A 20,204-nucleotide genomic window follows, 5' to 3' on the forward strand; every position below is an offset into this window, starting at 1 on the left:
GTAATTCTGAAATACCTAAGGATAAGGCATGAAGAGCAAAGTGTAGAAATTTAAACTTTTGGCTCATAATGAAGGTTCAAACGAGTTTGTTGGAAGTTAAACAGGTCATACATAATGTGAGAATAAGATTTGGAAGATGAGAAACTTGAATTATGGCATAAAGGGGATTGTAGGAACTAATTTGGTTTAATATGAATTATACATGACTTAATATGTATTAATGCAAGTCAAGTGGTCCTTTTGAGTTATGTGGACTATCATAAATATTGAACCACATTTATATGTTATCTAAATGGTTAGAAATATCTTTGTAATAAAGAATTACAAGAGAATACAAGTTTAAGAATGTGAGTCTTCAAAATAGAACCAAAGGAATAGTAAGACTCATGTCTGCAGTTGTTGATCCTACATGTTGAGTTTGCTTTTAGGGGGCATGTAGAATTTTCATTCTGCCAAATATGGTAATTTTTGAAGCTCTATAGAATATTTTATAAATTTTTGAATTTAGTTCAAAAAGTTGTCATGAAATAGTTCTACGCCTTTTGTACCAGCTCTAATATTTTATGATTTTCTTGGACTAAACGGATTCCAATGAATCTGAAATTTTAACTACATTGGATACTAATAAAATGTTTTAAGCATCCTAAGTGAGTTAAAATGGTCTTTCGTGGCGAATGGTGTAAAGAGAGCAAGTGAAATGAAAAGGAGAAATATGAGTAAGAGCGAGAGTAGTAATGTCATTTATGAATAAGATGAGTATGATGTGTTGATAATTTCTTGATAAATTTATGATAAAATTTATAGATGAAATTTTGACCTAATTAAAGGAGTTCACAATGATTATGCCAAAATTCTTAAAAACATGAATTATGGTAAGTCAAGTAATCTTTTATGCTATGTTATTCCTAGATGAAATTTAAACATATCAAGTATGGTAGGAATTCAGAACTGACAATTACCATTATGGTTGATGGATTCAAATATTCTTAGGTTTTACGTAGGCATTATTATTATTTTCTATAGGATTTTTTTTTTGACAAAGTCAAGTTAGAGGAAAGTGGAATTGGTTGGATTTAAATCTTGTGAAAGTCTTTAAAAGTTGTTATCAAAGAAAGAGATTTCAATTTTAAGAAGAATATGATGAGATTGCTCAAGGATTATTATTATAATGTCTTCATCAGTTTCTGGTAGAGTTTATATAATAATAAATTATTTAAGCAGAAAAATTCATGAATTTGAGCAATACAGAATAAATTTCAAATTTGAGATAGGAGTATTTTGACTTGTGTGGAAAATGATTCTTCTTTAATCAATAAGGTTATTGGCGCTTGAAGTGTAAACCAAATCTATGCAAGTGATTGATAGTGGTAAGAGAATGGAATGGTGTTGAAATTGTTGTTGACTAGGGGGTATTATAAGAAGTAGATTGAGCTTATTGTACAACAAATAGTATTCACAAGGTTAGTGAAGATGTACTCAGATTTATAAAATTAGTAAATCATTAACATATTTGTGTTATGAGGTGGTGTGAGGAAGGACATAATGGACTTTATTTTATATTACTTAGTTTGTGTGCAAGTTAAGGCAAAACATGAGAAATTGATATATGATCACATAAAGATTGAAGGGAAAATCATTCTAAAATCTCGTGGAAGCATTCAAAATACACTGAAGTCCCATGAATTCATCAAATAGCTACCAGATCCTATGGGACTTGAGGGTGAATAAGTCTGAAAATGAAATTACTAATTTGTCCTCTACCATTAAAAAGAAAATTTTGCTTGAACGCAGATCTTACGAAACCCATGATCAGCGAGACTGAAGATTGATGCATATCCATGATTGTTGATCACGGTAGGGTAATTTTCACTTCCCCATATCTATGATTACTGCTGTTGTCTTCATCTAAGCGAGGTGGGAGTGTTCATCCGTGACTGCAGTATTTCATCATGCGATAGAAAACAATACAGTGATTGTTGAGCGAGTAAACGATTGTTCACGCATTAATGATTTCATTATTGTTTAAGGGTAGGATAATGCTTTCTGGGTATGCCTACGATCATTTGATTTGCATAGCTAATGGGTATGGATTCATTTGGTGCGACATTGATACATTGAAAAATATCTGATATGAACAACTCTACATGTTGTTAATAGTATATTCTTGTGTTGTCAATATGCTATCGATAGTTGTCGATGTACTGTATTGTGCAGGATGACTTGTAAGAATGCTTATACCACCGAAAAACATGTATTATGTTATGTTTTTTTTTCATATAAGGGACATTTTATATATTATTCTCAAGCGTGTGATGCAAGCTTCTTTTGTTAAAAAATCTCTATTATGAAACAACATTGCTTCTTGTCAATAGTGGATAAATGCGTTGACATTATGCTGTGTATAGTTGTCAATACACTGTGTGTGGTGTTGGTTGGCCTGTAAGATGGCAAGTTCTTCTGGAGAACACATATTATATTTTTTTTCATATAGGGAACATTTTCAAAATTATGACCAAGGAAGTATGCAATATGTTGGGGGGAGTGTTAGAACAAGAACAATAAAGGAACGGACAACGTATGAAGAGTTGATAAGAATGATATCATCAAATGAGTAGCATATACATGCTCTTGTTTAACATGGCAAATGAGTGGAATACCTTGTGTGCATGCATGTGCAGCAATCAAGCTAGTTTATGGCAATGTGTATAATTTTGTGGATGAATATTACAAGTTTACCGCTCAACAGAAGATATATGCTAACAACATGAGGTCGGTAGCCACACATGACTATCCATGTCCATAAGTATTGACAATGACAAATTTATTAACCTAAACCTGCTTAAAGCTATCAATGACTATAAGGCCTTCGGGTAGGCCAAAGCATAAAAAAAGGAAATCTCAAATCCAAAACAAAAGGATTTATCATTGTGCAAGATGCCAGGAGACTGGTCATACCTCCAAGACTTGCAAAAATCTTAATCCATGCTAAAAAATATCAGAGACAAGTGTACTTTTTTGTTTATGTATTGGGAATTTATTTTTTTGTTTATTGCACCTAATGTATCAGTACTTGTCAACGAAGAATGCATAGCTTGTCAATGAAATGATAACTTGTAATCAATGGCCAATGGCAAGTAGTCAGTTAGTTCTTGTAACTGGTTAATGTTTAAAGGGAATTATTGCACTTAATGTATCAACACTTGTCAATGAAAAATGCAGAGCTTGTCAATATAATGATAACTTGTAGTCAATGGCCAACGGCAAGTAGTCAATGGGTTCTTGTAACTGGTTGATTTTTAAAGGGAATAATAGCACTTAATGTATTAACACTTATCAATGGCAAATGCATAGTTTGTCATTATATTGATAACTTGCAGTCAATGGCCAATAGCAAGTGGTCAACAGGTTCTTATAACTTGTTGATTTTTAAAGGGAATAATAGTACTTAGTGTATCAGCACTTGTCAATGGTGAATGTATAGTTTGTCAATATAGTGATAACCACTTCTCAATTGCCAACAGCAAATAATCAACTTGTAACTTGTTGATTTTTAAAGGGAATAACAGCACCTAATGTATCAGCACTTGTCAATAGTAAATGCATAGCTTGTCAATATAGTGATAACCAATTGTCAATTTCCAACGGCAAGTAATTAACAGCTTCTTGTAGTTTGTTGATTTTTAAAGAGAATAACAGCACCTAATGTATTAGCACTAGTTAATAGCAAATGGATAGCTTATCAATAAAGTGAAAACTACTTGTCAATCACAGTTAGCCACTTGTCAACATTTAATTAATAAAACAAACTATTTGTCACATTTACAAACTTGTAATCACCATTCATAATAACATTGTTTAAGTTAACTACACGAAATAGGCTAACTATATAAAAGGACATGATTATCAATAAAGTTATATCCTAAAGTTCTATCAATAATCTTCTATTTCCTCTTCTTCCTTTCTTGGGATCTTTTTAACAAGGGCATGGCTTTGTACTCCTTCATGTTGTTACAATGACTCAATAGCCACCACAAGAATTCTATCTTCTTCTTATAGAGGTCATCCTGCACCACAAGTCATTCTTATGAGGTACAACAAAGATTTTGCAACAAAAGAAGCTTGCATCACATGCTTGAGAGTAATATATAAAATGTCCCCTATATGAAAAAAACATAACATAATACATGTTTTTTCGGTGGTATAAGCATTCTTACAAGTCATCTTGCATAATACAGTGCATCGACAACTATCGATAGCATATTGACAACACAAGAATACACTATTGACAACATGTAGAGTTGTTCGTATTAGATATTTTTCAACGTATCAATGTCGCACCAGATGAATCCATACCCATTAGCTATGCAAATCAAATGATCGTAGGCATACCCAGAAAGCATTATCCTACCCTTAAACAATAATGAAATCATTAACGCGTGAAAAATCGTTTACTCGCTCAACAATCACTGTATTGTTTTCTGTCGCATGATGAAATACTGCAGTCGCGAATGAACACTCCCACCTCGCTTAGATGAAGACAACAACAGTAATCATAGATATGGGGAAGTGAAAATTACCCTACCGTGATCAACAATTATAGATATGCATCAATCTTCAGTCTCGCTGATCATGGGTTTCGTGAGATCTGCGTTCAAGCAAAATTTCCTTTTTATGGTAGAAGACAAATTAGTAATTTCATTTTCAGACTTATTCACCCTTAAGTCCCATGCTAGTAGCTATTTGATGAATTCATGGGACTTCAGCGTATTTTGAATGCTTCCACGGGACTTTAGAATGATTTTCCTAAGATTGAAAGAGTGTAGAATTGCATAGAGCTTTATTATCTTAATTTTTGATCAAAAACTTTAATTAAATTAGCTTGTGCTTGTAGTAAGTCTTTCAAGAAGCTTTAATTACTATCATAAACTAATTATCTATATGAAAGCACCGTTCAAATTCTAGACATTATGCTAAGATATGGTATTTTGGTTTTTGGAGGAAGTTGGGGACAAAGTATTTATTAAGGTGTTTTCTATGGCAAGAGTGATGAGGTTTGGAAAGGGACAAATTGAGCCCAAGGCATATTGGCTCGTTCAAGATTGTAAGAGAGTTGGCATTGTTGCTTATCGGTCGGTATTACCACCTTGATTATTGGGCATTCATTCAATGTTTCATATATCAATGCCACAAAAATATTTATCTAAGCCGATCAAATAGACTTAGACTTAATTTTACAGAGCAAGCCTCGACTCCCACATTTTGCATTAGAAGTGTCACTTGTAGAGCAGTACAATATATTTATATATACAAGTGATAATCTAATTGCAATATATTAACACTAGTTTCATTCTGTTCCAGGTTGCCAAATATGATATATGCACAAGATGCAGAGATGACAACAATTCATATCCTCAAGAAACTTGTGGAGTCAGGTCTCCAAGTGCTGGTATACAGGTAATTGATTTTCTCTTGATAACTTGAAGTTGAAGATGTAGATTTGTTTTATCAATTCCCTTCACTCAGCAAATAAAATTTTATAGACAAGAAAATCTATTTCCATACAATGAAGGTCAAGATGCAGTGATTCCCCTAAATGGAACACAAATGCTGGTGAATGATTTTATAATTAGTGTCACGTAATACTTCAGTTGAATAAGTCGTGTAAATCAAATCAGTTTGTCTGACTTATAGTTCGGATATGATTTTTTTAAGGATCTTCCTTTTTGAAGGATCGGAAGTTGACTGTTTACTCTCGACAGCTTCGACTGGAAAGTGGTGCCGGTTCCAGGAAAAATTGTTCAGTGAATGAGAAGATTCAAAAGTTGTGTGGTTCCTGACTTCAAAGTCTTAGTCGGCGGCCAAGCAACTTCGACAATTCCAACTTATTGGCGTGGAATTCTGTTTTCTTTTTTCTTTAATTTTTTTTTCTTTTTTCTTATAGGGCCAATGCAGCCGCAGACTATCCTTCACAACATTCCAAAACCCGTTCTCTGCCTCCATTTCTGATGATCATCATGTTTCTTACAGGATTTGGTTCAAGTTCTTGCTCGCTACTTCCTTTTTTTATACATTTGTTCTCTTTTTCCGCTCTGGTTTGTGCCTTGGACACTGTTACACCATCTCTAGAGATCCATGAACCCAAAACAATAAGGTCAAATAATGGCATGTTTACTCTAGGATTCTTTAGTCCTGAGAATTCCACGAATCGCTACTTAGGAATCTGGCTTATGTCTGAATCAACTATTGTTTGGGTGGCAAACAGAGACGACCCAGTAACAGATTCTTCTCGGATTCTTACAATATCAGACAATGGCAATCTTGTTGTCTTGAATGGGCAAAAACAAGTTGTCTGGTCAACAAATGTCTCACATATTGCATCAAATTCCAGTGTTCAACTCTTGGATTCCGGCAACCTTGTCCTCACTGATAGGACTGCCGGAGCAATGGTGTGGCAGAGTTTCCGACATCCCTGTGATACATTATTACAAGACTTAAAACTCAGTACTAATCAACAAACAGGCGAGAAAGTGAAACTTACATCATGGAAAAGTACATCTGATCCATCCCATGGAAGATTTTCTTTAGGTCTAGGGCATCTTAATTTTACTCAAGTTTTCATTTGGAAAGAAAATAGTCCTCATTGGCGGAGTGGTCCTTGGAATGGTACAAACTTTCTTGGGATACCTGGGACGTCATCTATGATTGGAGATGGCTTCCAAGTGAAAGAAGATGAAGGAATTTTTGAAGTTTCTTTTCATTTCACAGACAAGTCTCTGTTGATGACTTTCGCGTTAGATTCTCAAGGAAAACTGTCAGAACATATTTGGGATTTCCAGAAAAATGCATGGGAATTGCGGCGGAGAATTGGGGATTCTGAGTGCGATTTTTATGGAAAATGTGGCCCGTTTGGGATCTGCAATTCACAGAGCTCCCCAATCTGTAGCTGCTTGAGAGGATTTGAACCTAAGAACAAAGAAGAATGGGAAAAGCAGAACTGGACCAATGGATGCGTGAGAAGGGAAGCACTTCAGTGTGTGAAAAACAATAATGGCTCTCAAGCTACTAGCACAACAGATGGGTTTTTCAAGCTGGAGAGGGTAAAAGTACCAGATCAAGCAGAGTCATTACCATATAACTTCAGAGATGTTGTTGATTGTCGAACTCCATGTCTGAAGAGTTGCTCTTGTAAAGCTTATGCATTTGACCCAGGCCTTGGCTGTATGGTTTGGAATGTAGATTTACTTGACATCTTGAGCAATTCACCTGGAGGAGTGGATCTTTACTTACGTTTAGCCTCATCAGAACTTGGTACCTTCTTTAATTACTGAAAACTCATTGAAACGCCTATGAATGAAACAGGTTTATTAGATTTGATATTACAAAACTTGAATATCATGTCAGCTTTATATGTTTCTTCGCATGGCTATTTTCTTATTGGATTGTTTCATGCAATACTACTACTTTGCATGTGTGATTTGCGTTGTTAATGCTTTTTCAATCGATTTCTGACGTGTGGTTGCTATTTTTCTAAGGAGTTAATTAACTATTGTTGTGGTTGATTATATTTATGGGTGAATTTGAAGGGAAAAAACACTTTGAAATCTTATTGTTTTTTATCTTTTTTATGCCTCCTCTGATATAACGTTGAACTTATTGTCCGAGATGAAGACTATATGAACTTTCTTCTTCTTTTCTTAGATACGGTTGGGAGGAGTAACATGACAGCACCAATTGTAATATCAGTTCTGACAGGAACAATTGTCATTATTGCCTCTGGATTTTTCCTATGGCAAAAATGGTCAAAGCAAAAAGGTAAAATTCTATTTTAATATAAGATTTTATTCAAGGAATCAATGGTTTTGTTTCTGATTGTTAGCTCTTGCTTGACATAAATATATGAATATAAGAAACGGGTCATTGAGAGGTAATTAGATAATCACAAAATATTAGTAATTTTTGTTGATTGAAGTCAAATCCCCCCCTCTCTCTCACGCACACACTCTCTCCCTCTTTCCCTATACATACTATATGAGAACAACATATAGTTAATTCATGACACTAATAACCTTGTATTAGATGGCAATATATGTTTCTATATGGAACAACACAAGTTTTCTTACGCCTATGTATGGAGTCTGAACAATGAGGGGAACTAATAATTACTTGCAAATATTGTGGTTTGGTACAAAATTTTATGTTATATTTATTAAATAGGAAAAGATGTGTGTAAAACACAGGTGGGGTACATAAGCAAATTGTTGACGAAAGAAGGAATACAAAACTGAAGCAAGCCAAATTCAAGAGTTATCCTTGTTTGATTTTAGAAAGTTGGCTACTGCAACAAACAACTTTGACTTGGCAAATAAAATCGGGCAGGGTGGTTTTGGTCCAGTATACAAGGTGATTTTCATTTATTTTGAAGTTTATTATCTTTCCATTTGTAAAAAATTATTGTGTTTGTAAGACTTTTTTTTTTTTTTTAGGGAAAGTTGGAAGCTGGACAAGAAATAGCAGTAAAAAGATTGTCAAGATCATCTGGACAGGGTGTGGAAGAATTTATCAGTGAAGTGGAATTGATTTCTAAACTTCAACACCGAAACCTTGTTAGACTTCTTGGCTGTTGCATGAAAGAAGAAGAGATATTAGTTTACGAATACTTGCCAAACAAGAGTTTAGATGCTTATATCTTTGGTTAGTGCTCATCTTCTATAAGCATATGATGATAGTATACTAAATCTGATGTTTATATGCCTTGCAAATTAAAAGTGGTAGAGAGGGGTCAAAAAATAAACAACGGAAATCTGGATTCACAGTGTTCATGAATGTCACAAGTTTAGTACTTCAACTCTTAATTTTCCATCTTGGCGCTTGACATTTGTGGCAATGGTTGCCATGTTTTTTTTTTTTTTTTGTTTTGTATCTCTTGATATGGAAGTTCAATGTAGTGTATGTGCATTTGATGTGGTTTATTAATGCAGTCTTCATTCAGGTTGAAGTAACCAAATCACAAGATCACCTAGCTTGTCAAATACTGCCACCATGTACTAGCAAATTGTAGGAAGTGATTGAAGAGTCATAAAAGTCTTGAGAACATTTGCCTTCCTTCTCTTTTTCCTAAAATAATCTTTTGTAGATTCACTTAAACAAAATACTTAGATTGGGTAAAGTGCTTCAACATAGTTGAAGGAATAGCTTGAGAATTACTTTATCTTCATGGGGATTCAATATTAAGAATTATACATAGAAATGTGAAACAAAGTAATATAATGTTGGATGAAGGGATGAATTAATGGATATTTAAAAATGTATAATATCATTATCAAAATTTTGTCATTTTTAATTAGATAAGGCTCAAAATTATCTTTGTGTTTCTCTTAATTACAACCTTTTTTTATCTGTGTTCTTAATTCAAGCGGTAGATCCACTGCAACAAAAGTATTTAGATTGGGGGAAGCGCTTCAACATAATAGAAGGGATAGCTAGAGGATTACTTTATCTTCATAGAGATTCAAGATTAAGAATTATACACAGAAATGTAAAAGCTAGTAATATATTGTTGGATAAAGAGATGAATGCAAAAATATCAGATTTTGGGACGGCTAAACTTTTTCAAGGTGATCAAGATCGAGCTAATACAAAAAGAATTGTTGGAACATTGTAAGTTCTCCTTTTCCTTTGTCATTGAAAATAATATTAACAGCATATTGAGAGCTCAAAGATGTCTTTGAATGCAGTGGCTACATTTCTCCTGAATATGCAACTGAAGGATTCTATTCAGAGAAATCTGATGTTTTTAGCTTTGGTGTTTTGCTACTAGAAATTATTAGTGGAAGAAAAAACACAAGTTTTTATGAAGATGCAGAATGTTTGACACTTTTAGGATTTGTAAGCCTCTTTCATTTGTACCTTTCTTTGTTGCAAGAGCTCCAAAATACCTTTTATAACTGCTACCATATTTTCTTAATTTTTCTAGGCATGGAAATTATGGATGGATGCCAATGTTATACCTCTAATAGATCCACAAATTTATGATCCAAACTTTCAGAACGATATATTAAGGTGTATTCATATAGGTCTTTTGTGTGTGCAAGAACTTGCAAAGGACAGGCCCCCTATGGCATCTGTACTGTCAATGCTTCAAAGTGAGATTATAGATATTCCTCCACCAAGACAACCTGCATTCATCTTCAGGCAAACAATGTCTTGTGCAGCAGAGAAAGCTCTAGAAAATAATGAGTTATGTTCCATCAATATTGTAACTATGTCACATTTTGAGGGGAGATAGACGGGTTTCTCTAAACCTTTTCTCTCCAAAAATATTTTACTTTTTTGGTCCAAAACATTTAATTTCCTTTTTGTATATAATGAAATTTTTATGGTCATGTTCTCATCTTTGAATGCTAAATTATAAATGCAAAATGTGATTTCTATATAGTTAGGTTCTGTTTTAACAGATTTAAATTTACTTTGGATAAATAAATGAATTTGGTAAGCATAGAAAATTTATTTAGATGTCTAGAAAATTTTTGGGAAGAGATTTAAAGAATAAATTAGTTGTTGTATGCTTTAATTTTGAATGCACGTAATGTGTTTGATAAAATATTCAATATGAGGATGCTAGTCTATGTTGGCAAATAAATAAAATAAATGTATTATTGTTGGATAAATTGTTATAGAATGTAATTATTTGCCATCTTTGTGTAATAATTTTATTTTTTAAAAATAAATTGATTATATAAAAATGCTGACAGGTGGCATTTATGATCTAGGGAGAGGCCACCTATCATCTTTTTAATATTTCTAATAAATAATTTTATATTTTAATAAATATTAGTAAATAAATCATTAAATCAAAACTATCTTATTGTTTTATTATTGCTAATTACTTATTAAATAAGTATTGATTTACAAATACTTATTTAATTATTCATTATTTAATTATGGTAAAAGTGCATTTTTGTCTTTGAAGTACTTTTTGAGGAGTACTTAGTATTCTAACGTATTTTTTAGAGCAAATTTGCATTTAAAATAATTAAAATAGAGCATTTTTATTCTTTTCGTCAAATTTTCATCGATCAACGTTTGAGACACAGTGAAAACTTTTAATGATCAACGTTAAAAATTTGATAGAAAAAGTAAAAATGCTCCATTTTATCTCTCACATTAAGAGAGTTTTCCACGTAAAAAAAATTCTGCCTTCTTGCAATATGTTTTTGTAAAAACACTTTTAGGCTTTGTTTGGAAAGAGAAGAAATTAGAAAGAAAAGAAAACTAGAGAAAAACATTTTTCACCCTTATTTTTTCTTCCTGGAGAGGAGAAAAAATTTTATGTTAGGAAGGGAAAAAATATTTTTTCTACTTTTTTCTCCTATCTATTTTCTTTCCACATCAAATGAAGCGTTAGCCTAGTGCTTGATAGAAAGGAACATGTGGTCATTGATTAGTCATTAATGGAAAATTGTTTCAATTATGAAAAAGCCCATGAACTTAATAGCCTTGAGTAAACTCAAGTTCTAAAAATTGGTAAGCAAAAGTTAAAGAGCGATTTTTTCAGTCATGCTAAGTTCAAATAAATCTCCTTAACAAATAGTTCACACATAGTGAATGAGATCGCAAAAGAATGCAAATAACAAAGTGAAATAGATGATGTAGATCTAATATGCACAATAACAATCCTAGCCAATGATGAATTCAGAAACAGGTATGGGGACAAACTTGAAAACCATTTAAAATATGGGGTAAAGCACTAATTTTTAAAATTTTAACGAGAAAATTTTTCAAGAAGTAGTGAAATTGCGGGGGGCCCAACATCTCCTTTGGCCACCCTTAGGATTCATCCCTGATCCTAGCAGACTAGTAGTTTCAACTGTCAGCCATTTTGCATCCACAAAATTATGTATAGGCTTGATTTATAATAGCTATGTACAAACTTTGGAAGGTGATTAATGGGGTCCTTGTTGATATATAGTTGATTTTATTGGTTTAATAGTTGATTTTTAATTGTATTATAAATTATAAATTATCACAATAAGCTGTAAAAACAGAAAAAAGCAATATTCATGGTATAGCTGTCACACTTTTACTCAAAAACCACCTAATTAAACCATGCACGCAGAGAGCCCAGGGTGCAGGGAGAGAAGATTAATTGGTCAAAGTGTTTATATCTTCTCAATATTCTAATTTCCTGATTATGAGGTATGATAGAAATTAAAATAAACAACAATATGATAATTGTTGGATATTTAATACTATCAATCTTATGGCATTTCAAAAGAAATCATGAATTGATTAATAATATTAATTACTATTTAACTTAAAAGTTAAAACTATTTATTTCTCATTATTTCCTGAAACTAATTTTTAATAGCATTAAGATGTCATTAACGGTGTTTTAATTGTCCAATGTTCATGAATTTTTGCCTATAAAAGGTAGTACTGACTGTAAAGTTAGATAGATTGTCCTGAGCTTTCAGGCATCCTCCCCTTGCTTCTCCCAAGTTATTATTTGATTTCATTTCCTCTATTTTAAGACCCTATAGCTTTCTACAAGAAGGACTCATTTAATCTGGGGAGCTGTCACATTTAATCATGTGTGGCAAAATAACTTTTAAAGACAGTAACTTCAAGCACAATTCAAATCATACTTTTCACTAGATTTTCCAATAATAATAAATTAAAAGGAGAATTACATGCGTACACATCCCAACTATAAAAAAAAAAAATCAATCATTTCCTTAATTTCATTTACAAGTCAAACATCTATCTTTGTTTAGAATAAGTTATGAGGTACTGATAACTAATTTACTTATTTAGGAGTTGTATGTGATTCTTCCTAAATCAAACACTTGAGAGCGAGTTATTCTTGTTGGCATGAAATCTTCCTCCATAGCTTACATCCTGAAGAATATGGGGTTTACACCTTCACATAAGCTCTGAACATTTGAACTGTTAATTAGAATATATAATGTGTCATCCTGCGCAAGGATGGCACGCACAAACAGAGAAATGGTCCAAAATTTTATTACCTGATTTCGGTCTTTGCACAGTGTTATTGTTGCCTTGTATTAAAAAAAAAGGAATATATAATGTGTCCAACCCATCAACATTAAGAAAAATATCAAACATTTTTTAGACAATACATTAATACGTGTTGGAATAATCCATCGAATAAGTGTAATGCTGTTAACAGGGGAAGTGGACCAAGAGTCCGAGCTCATACTCCTAGCTATTCATATTATTGAAAAAAATTTGAGAAAATTTCAAATAAGAATCAAGAATGTGACTTAATTATTATGGGGTCCTAAAAAAAATCTAAAATTTCAGTTCATTTTAAAAGACAAAAGTGAAAATAATTTCAATTGTGAAAAAACTTACCATTCACTTGTTATGTAGAATCACTAATTATTAATTTTCTTACTTTATTTATTAATTTACAAATATGACTTATAAATTATTGTAGTAATTGTGTGCGCGTTGTCAAAAGAAGTCTCACATTTCTAAATGAAAAGAGCTCCTAGTATATAAATATTAAGGAATGAAATGGACGAGTAAAATGGGCTTGGAGGAAAAGTGGGCTCGCGCGCACGAAATAGGTCAACTCAGGGTGTAACATCCTAAATTTCAACTTTCAAAAGTTTCAATGTTTATAAAGGTATTTTAATCAAATTAAATGAATTTTGAGAGACTAATAGAGCTTATGGATCATTAGACAGTCATAGAAGAGAGCTAGATCAGAGTATGAGCGAGCCATGGCATGTAAAGAGATTCAATCCAATTGTGAAGCTCTCTGTGCGCCATAACACATATACACAGATTTGCATTTATCAATTTATGAATTAGAATAAAAAATTAGAAGTGGGAAAAAAAGATCGCAAGGAGACAACAATAGACGACCGGTGGGTGCTAAGGCTCAACCTTGGGGTCACTTTGAAAGCATTTAGAGCAAGATTTAGCTTTGGATAAGCTTCCTCCACTCCTCCTTCTCCCTATATTTGAACTTTCTGATGATTTGGGTATTGCGGGGCTTTGATTTTGTGTTTTCTTGGGTAACGGTTGAACCAATTGCCTTAGTTAAAGCTTTGGGAGTTAAATCAAGCCTTTAAACCTAAATTTATGGATTATATAGTGATTTGGAGTTGTTAGTTAGGGTTTAGACGAACCCTAGGTAGAAATTAAAAGATATAGGACAATGTGGGTAATGTAATAGTGTTGTCTATGTGTTGGGATGTTAAATAGGATTAACGGAGTGTGTTATAAGAATTGTTGGGGTTGAATAGAGGTTTTGGGTATAATGGGTACTCAAATTTGTGTTATGAATGGGGTAATTAGTATGTGGATTAATAATTAAGGATTTAATCTTGTAGATTAAACTTTGATTAAGCATTCTAATGCTAACAAGTGGACGCGTATGGAGTCGTTAGTTGATCACGGTAACCTTTTTAGTAACAAAAGGGTTAAAATAATCGGATTATCTAATCTCCTTTTTGTGTGTTTGGATGGTAGTATGTCAGATTAAAAAGTAATGTTTTAATTTGATATTAACCTAGTAATAATATGAAATTATAATTGTAAAGTTATGTGAAGTGGAATGAAAAGTTATTTTAATGCTTGTGTATTTGGAAAGCTAAATGCTATTTTTATATATAACTACTTGCAAATTCTATGGTGTTATGTGGAAATGAGAAATTGTGATAATTTATATGTTATGACCATGTGTTGGAATCTTTAAGCATGTTGGTATGAGCATTGTGAGAGGGTGGGAGTTTATCCTAGTGTGTTGTCGGGACATTGTTTGAAAATTTATATGGTACATTGACACTATTAAGGCCTCGGTGCTCAGTATTATGTTGTTTCAAAGTTCCAATACTATGTGTGATAGATTAGGTATTGACACCTTTAGTATTCATGGACAGGGAAAATCTGTGGTCTATAGTGAGCAAAGGCGTTCTCGATTGGGGCTGCCTCCTACTAATGGTGAGCTTGAGCCAATTCAGTCACATAAACTTAGTCTTATCAAGATATCAGCCCACAGATTCAGTTGGAAGACATAAGAAGGACATAAGGTGGTGTGTTAATTATACATTTCATACTACAACCAAATGTATGGATATATGATTCATTATATGTTTGAATGCCACTTCATATATGTACAAACTGTTCTCACACAAGAGTAATTGATTAGACTATTTAATTATTGAGTCCTTGACCTATCCCATGGTTACATTTTATAGGTAAAGGCTTTGATAGGAGCAAAAGAAAGAAAGGTGCAACTAGGCATTGAGGGGACTAACTCATAGTTGTATAGCCCTTTCATTTATTTTTAGTTTGTAATGAATATTATATGCATATGCCAACTTAGGATATATATATATATATATATATAGTTTTGTATTTCACTTGCATGATTTCTATTGTTAACTGTGGATATCTCAACCTGGATTTGTTGTATCTGGGTTGTGATGGCTGTGAAAGGTCGAGATATTAGTGCGAGTGTTATTTTTGTATTGATTTGTGTGCTAGATTAGCCATAGAGTTGTTTTTGAGAAGTTGTTACCCCTTGTAGAAATTATATTAAAATTAGGGTTTTGCTAACCAATTCTTTTCTAGGTTGTTATTATTGTGATTTAAATGCTCAAACAGGTTGTTTGTGGTCCATTTGAGTTGGTTCAAGTGGTTTCACAGCTATTGACAATTAGGTTGGGAGTTTGGGCAAGTTGGTAGTAATTTTTGAAAAAAAAGAGTCATTTTTGGTTTGTGTGTCCAAATCTCATTTGGCTCAGTGTTTTGGGTGTGAGATTGATGCCAATAACTAGGTAGCTCTAAAAGCTACATGTGACACTTGAATCGTTTGAATTGGATATCGGACGGCAAAATGACGCACTTTAAAAGTTGGCCCGAAGAGCTGTCATGATAGCATTGTTGTCATGACAGTGGTCGCGCGCCTCGGTGCATTATCCATTGCATCACTGCGCGAGGCATAGAGAGGGACATTTTCCTCTATACAGTCCGTTGCGATGTATTGTGCCTCAGTGGTTGAAAAACTTTCAATTTTGCTAAATTTTTATGTGATGACTTCTCCTACTTCTGTTGTCTCATTTAATTAGTTTTGAATTATAATTTAAGCTCAAATAACTAACGAAAAGGGTTTTCTCAAGATCCCATCTTTCTCAAATATTCTTTGACCCTTGGGTCATAATAACTATTTATGGGATTAATGTAATGTAATCTTGGTTATCATAATATTGTTCCATGTTATGTGTGTTTGGTAATATCGAAGATGATGTTACATAGGCAATTGCATTTGAAAACAGTCAATTCACCCCCTGCGTGCTAGTTTAAGAGGCAGTAGATTCCTTTTACCAGATCATTTTTGCAAAAATAAATAATTATTTATTTAAATGAGATTACCAAAAACCCTTGTTTTTTAACTAATGCAAATTTAGATTTGAACCTCAACCATTTTCTGGCTTTAACCAAAATTCTTAAACAAATTATTCAATTTCTTAAATATGTCAGTTCCTTAACGGCTCTAGATTAATGGCATATTATGTGCCTGTAACCGAGGCTTAATGGTGTTTAATTCGGTGATTATGAGCGCAAAGTTCATGTTTATAGTTTTGACCTCTATATAGGCTTGGGTGCAGATAGAACTAAGTGCCAAGCTCTTGAGTTTTCAAGCTACTTCTTCCCTCCTTTGCCTTACCTGTTGTGTTGTGTTCTATTTGAGTTGCTTTCCTGTTAATTCCTGATATTCTGTTGCTTTACTTGTGTAGTACATGCTTGTTTAATCCTGAGGAACTGCTAGTTCGCTTTACCAGTATGCTAGGATAGTTCTTAAGGACAGTTTCCTTTAGTACCACTCAAGCAACTTTCAATTTCCTACCTACCACTAGCATAAATTATATTCGTTTATCAGACAAATAGTAACATTAGTTGTTAATTTACTAACTTTACTTGTTAATTTACTAACATTAATTATAAATTACAAGACCTATTAGGTTTTTACAATTGATACTAGTATATTATAAAAAATGTCAGTAATTTACAATTTATGTTAGTAAATTAACCTGTAAAACTTGCAATTTGACAACTAATATTGCTGCTTATAATTGAACAATTAATATCAAGTCTTATATAATTATTGACATATCAACTCATATAAGTTACAACTCATAGTGGTAAATTAACAAGTGAAGTAAGAAAATTAACAAGCAGTGATTTTGCATAACAAGTAAAGAGTACTTTGATCTTTTATAGTTAAAATTATTTTTCTTTGGGAAAATAACGACGAAAGACCACCAAAAAAAATTTATATTAGTTAAGGACTAGTTATTGTCAAAATTCGAATAGAAAAAAGTTTGAATGAACCCTTATTAATTTAAAATGAGTTGTTGTTAAAACTTAAATGAATACTTATTAATAAAAAAACTATTCAAATTAACATATATTCATTCGAATTTTGATAATAAACAATCATTAACTTATATAAATTTTTTTTAAAAATTCTTGATTAATATTTTTTTTATTTTTATTTTATAAACTGAACTAAAATTTTAAATTCTTTTTAAAGTTCGTTAATAATTAAATTACATCTTTTATCTTTATTTAAAATTCTTCCAGAAAATTTTCTTCCTTGCTGAGCTTGAGAAAGGTCGGATGATCATAAAGACGAACATGAAGTCACTTTTTTTCCCTGAGTGGGCCCTCCACATTATTGGCAATGGTTTTGTCGGATGCTGAAAAGGAGGGAAGAGAAAGACGAGAGAGTCGAGAAATTAAACAGACACTGTTTTGTATGCTTTCTCTTCTTTTCATTATTCTCTTTCTACTCATCACAGCAATCCCATTTCTTTGTGGCATTCCCATTTTCAAGCGTTTCACATCGCTCTCGTCTCTATCAAAGCAAGTACACTTTTCGGCTTTGCAAAGCCGCAAGTAGAAGGTTCACGCGAGGATTCTAATGTTGGGCCCAGCCAGCAGATTCAAAATAATAATAATAATAATAATAAAAGAAAAGGAAAAGGCAGATAAAATTACTTGATGCTCTTACGTTGATAGTGGGGGCTGTGGTTTAATAGTTATTGATCTAATCAAGAATTAATATGAAATCAAGTTATCATAATTAAAATAATATAATATAATTTAAATGTATAAAGTATTTATATTTAATTATAAAAACAGAAATATTTAAATAAAAAATCCTTAATTCTTAAGTAAATGAAAAAGTTATTGATAATAATTTTATACATGTCTTATATAAATATTAATTATAAGTAAATTTATGAAAATTCTCTGGTAAATGAATATAAAGTATCATGAGTTTACATATCACTTGTGATTTAAGGATGGTGAGTTGTGAATTTAATGAATGTTAATTGTAAATAAATATGAATAGTTTTAATTGTACATCAAGAATTTAAGGACCCGCTTCATGTTTTTTAGACATAAGTTTTTAAAAATTTACAATTGGTTATTCTTAAATTTACAAGTGATGATATATGTATTCATGAAACTATCTAGTATCTATCAATTCATAATTGATATTTTATAAATTTACAAGTGAGCTTAATTTTTTTAAATTTACAACCAACTTTTCTTAAATGTATGAGTATACCTTCTATAATTTATTTCAATAATCAACAATATATTTTAATTGTGAATAAAAACCATGGCCCTTCCTTAACATTTTAATATTTTGAGGTCTTTAATTGTTACTAATATATTTATAAGGTTCATAATTGTCATTTTGGCTTTTTAATATAACTGCATTTTTAGAGAAATATATTCTTTTCATTTCAAACACTTTTTGAAAAGATTTGACATCTCAAAATATAAAATTTTGATAAAAATAAGGTTTCATTAATTATATTTTTCTAATATTACTTTTTCTATTATATTCTCTCTCTGTATTATTTTTTCACATACGGAGAATTAGATTAAATATATTTTAAAAGTTTATATTTTTATTTTAAAAAAAATTATGAAATGTATTTAATACACTTTATTAGTATATATACTTTTGCTTAAAAATATTTTATAATATGACATGAAAAGAGTAATATTTTGGACATTATGCATTATCATTTATCCAATTTAAAGTCTGCATTAACTTATGGAAGCGTGAGCTGAATATTGAATAAATTGATTACTTCAAAAATAAAGAAGTTCCTATGATTTGTAACAGGAACACTGAGAAATATCCCATCCCCACGGGAAGGTTGAAGAATCCTCAAATAATAGAGCTTTATCTCCATTGCATTATTTTCTTTGGTTCGTTCTTTTCTTCGTGTGAGGCCCACCGTTTGTTACTGATTTAATTTAATTACACAAAACACAAAAGTCGGCTCTAATACTTTGTTTGGTTAAAAGGGAAGAAAGGAATTTTGTTTTGTTTTTTATTTTGTTTTGTTTTTTGGATAATAGGGAAAAAAGGGATTTTAATAAAGAGAAGAGAAGGTAAGGAAAGAGAGAGAGAAGAGAAGAGGGAGGGTTGAGAGGGAGAAGAGTAAGGTGAGAATATGTCAATTTTTTAAGGGGAGCCTATAGCTTAATTTACTTCAAGCCTAACCTATCATATTTATTAAATAAGTTCAAATCAAGTTTAGATTTTAAATTATGTTTATTTAATTGCTGATTTTTTTTAAGGTATAGCCTACGAGTCTAACAAACCAGCTTATTTATATATATGTGTATGTATATTATGTAATATATCACAAACACATCAATTTCACCATTTTATTTTTAATCAATCTATTCATTTGTTTTATTTCTACTTATGTTTTCAATTATGTTAGATTTGTATATTAATTTTAATATTGTTACTTTATTGTTATATTGTATTGTAGTTGGTAAGTTCTTTCAATTATTATATATTGTAATTAATAAATCAAGTTATATATTATATACTATAATAGTCATAAAGTATATTTGAGATGTTTGAAATTAAAATGTGAATTTATTTAAAAAGCTTACTTTTAAGTGGACTTTCAAGTTAAGCCAAGCTTTAAGCTTAGCCCTAAGCCGTGAAAAAAAATTTATACAGGCTTTAGGCTAAGCTCAAATCTCTGATTTGCCATATAAGTTCAGGCCTATTTGACTAAAGTTTAGTTCAGCTTAACCTATTTTCACTCATAAAGAAAAGCCTCCCCCTTCTTCTAGGTAATAATCATTTTATTTTTATTTTTTTAATTATTATCATTTATCAA

At 31.7% G+C, this 20,204-nt stretch overlaps 1 protein-coding gene across 1 annotated transcript; it reads left to right on the forward strand.

Annotated features, from left to right (window-relative positions):
• Positions 1 to 5,902: 5,902 nt before the first annotated feature.
• LOC129287010 (G-type lectin S-receptor-like serine/threonine-protein kinase At1g11330) lies at positions 5,903 to 10,409 on the forward strand. The gene is given in 8 exon segments (XM_054923137.1): positions 5,903 to 7,308; positions 7,699 to 7,812; positions 8,238 to 8,265; positions 8,268 to 8,400; positions 8,484 to 8,691; positions 9,414 to 9,657; positions 9,735 to 9,885; positions 9,974 to 10,409. Coding segments are annotated over 8 exon segments (2,484 nt in total). The 5' UTR covers positions 5,903 to 6,014; the 3' UTR covers positions 10,286 to 10,409.
• The last annotated feature ends 9,795 nt before the right edge of the window (positions 10,410 to 20,204 follow it).

The sequence above is a fragment of the Prosopis cineraria genome, unplaced genomic scaffold, assembly GCF_029017545.1.
Source record: "Prosopis cineraria cultivar Desert tree isolate PC_DT_omini unplaced genomic scaffold, ASM2901754v1 PC11, whole genome shotgun sequence".
Taxonomy (NCBI): domain Eukaryota; kingdom Viridiplantae; phylum Streptophyta; class Magnoliopsida; order Fabales; family Fabaceae; genus Prosopis; species Prosopis cineraria.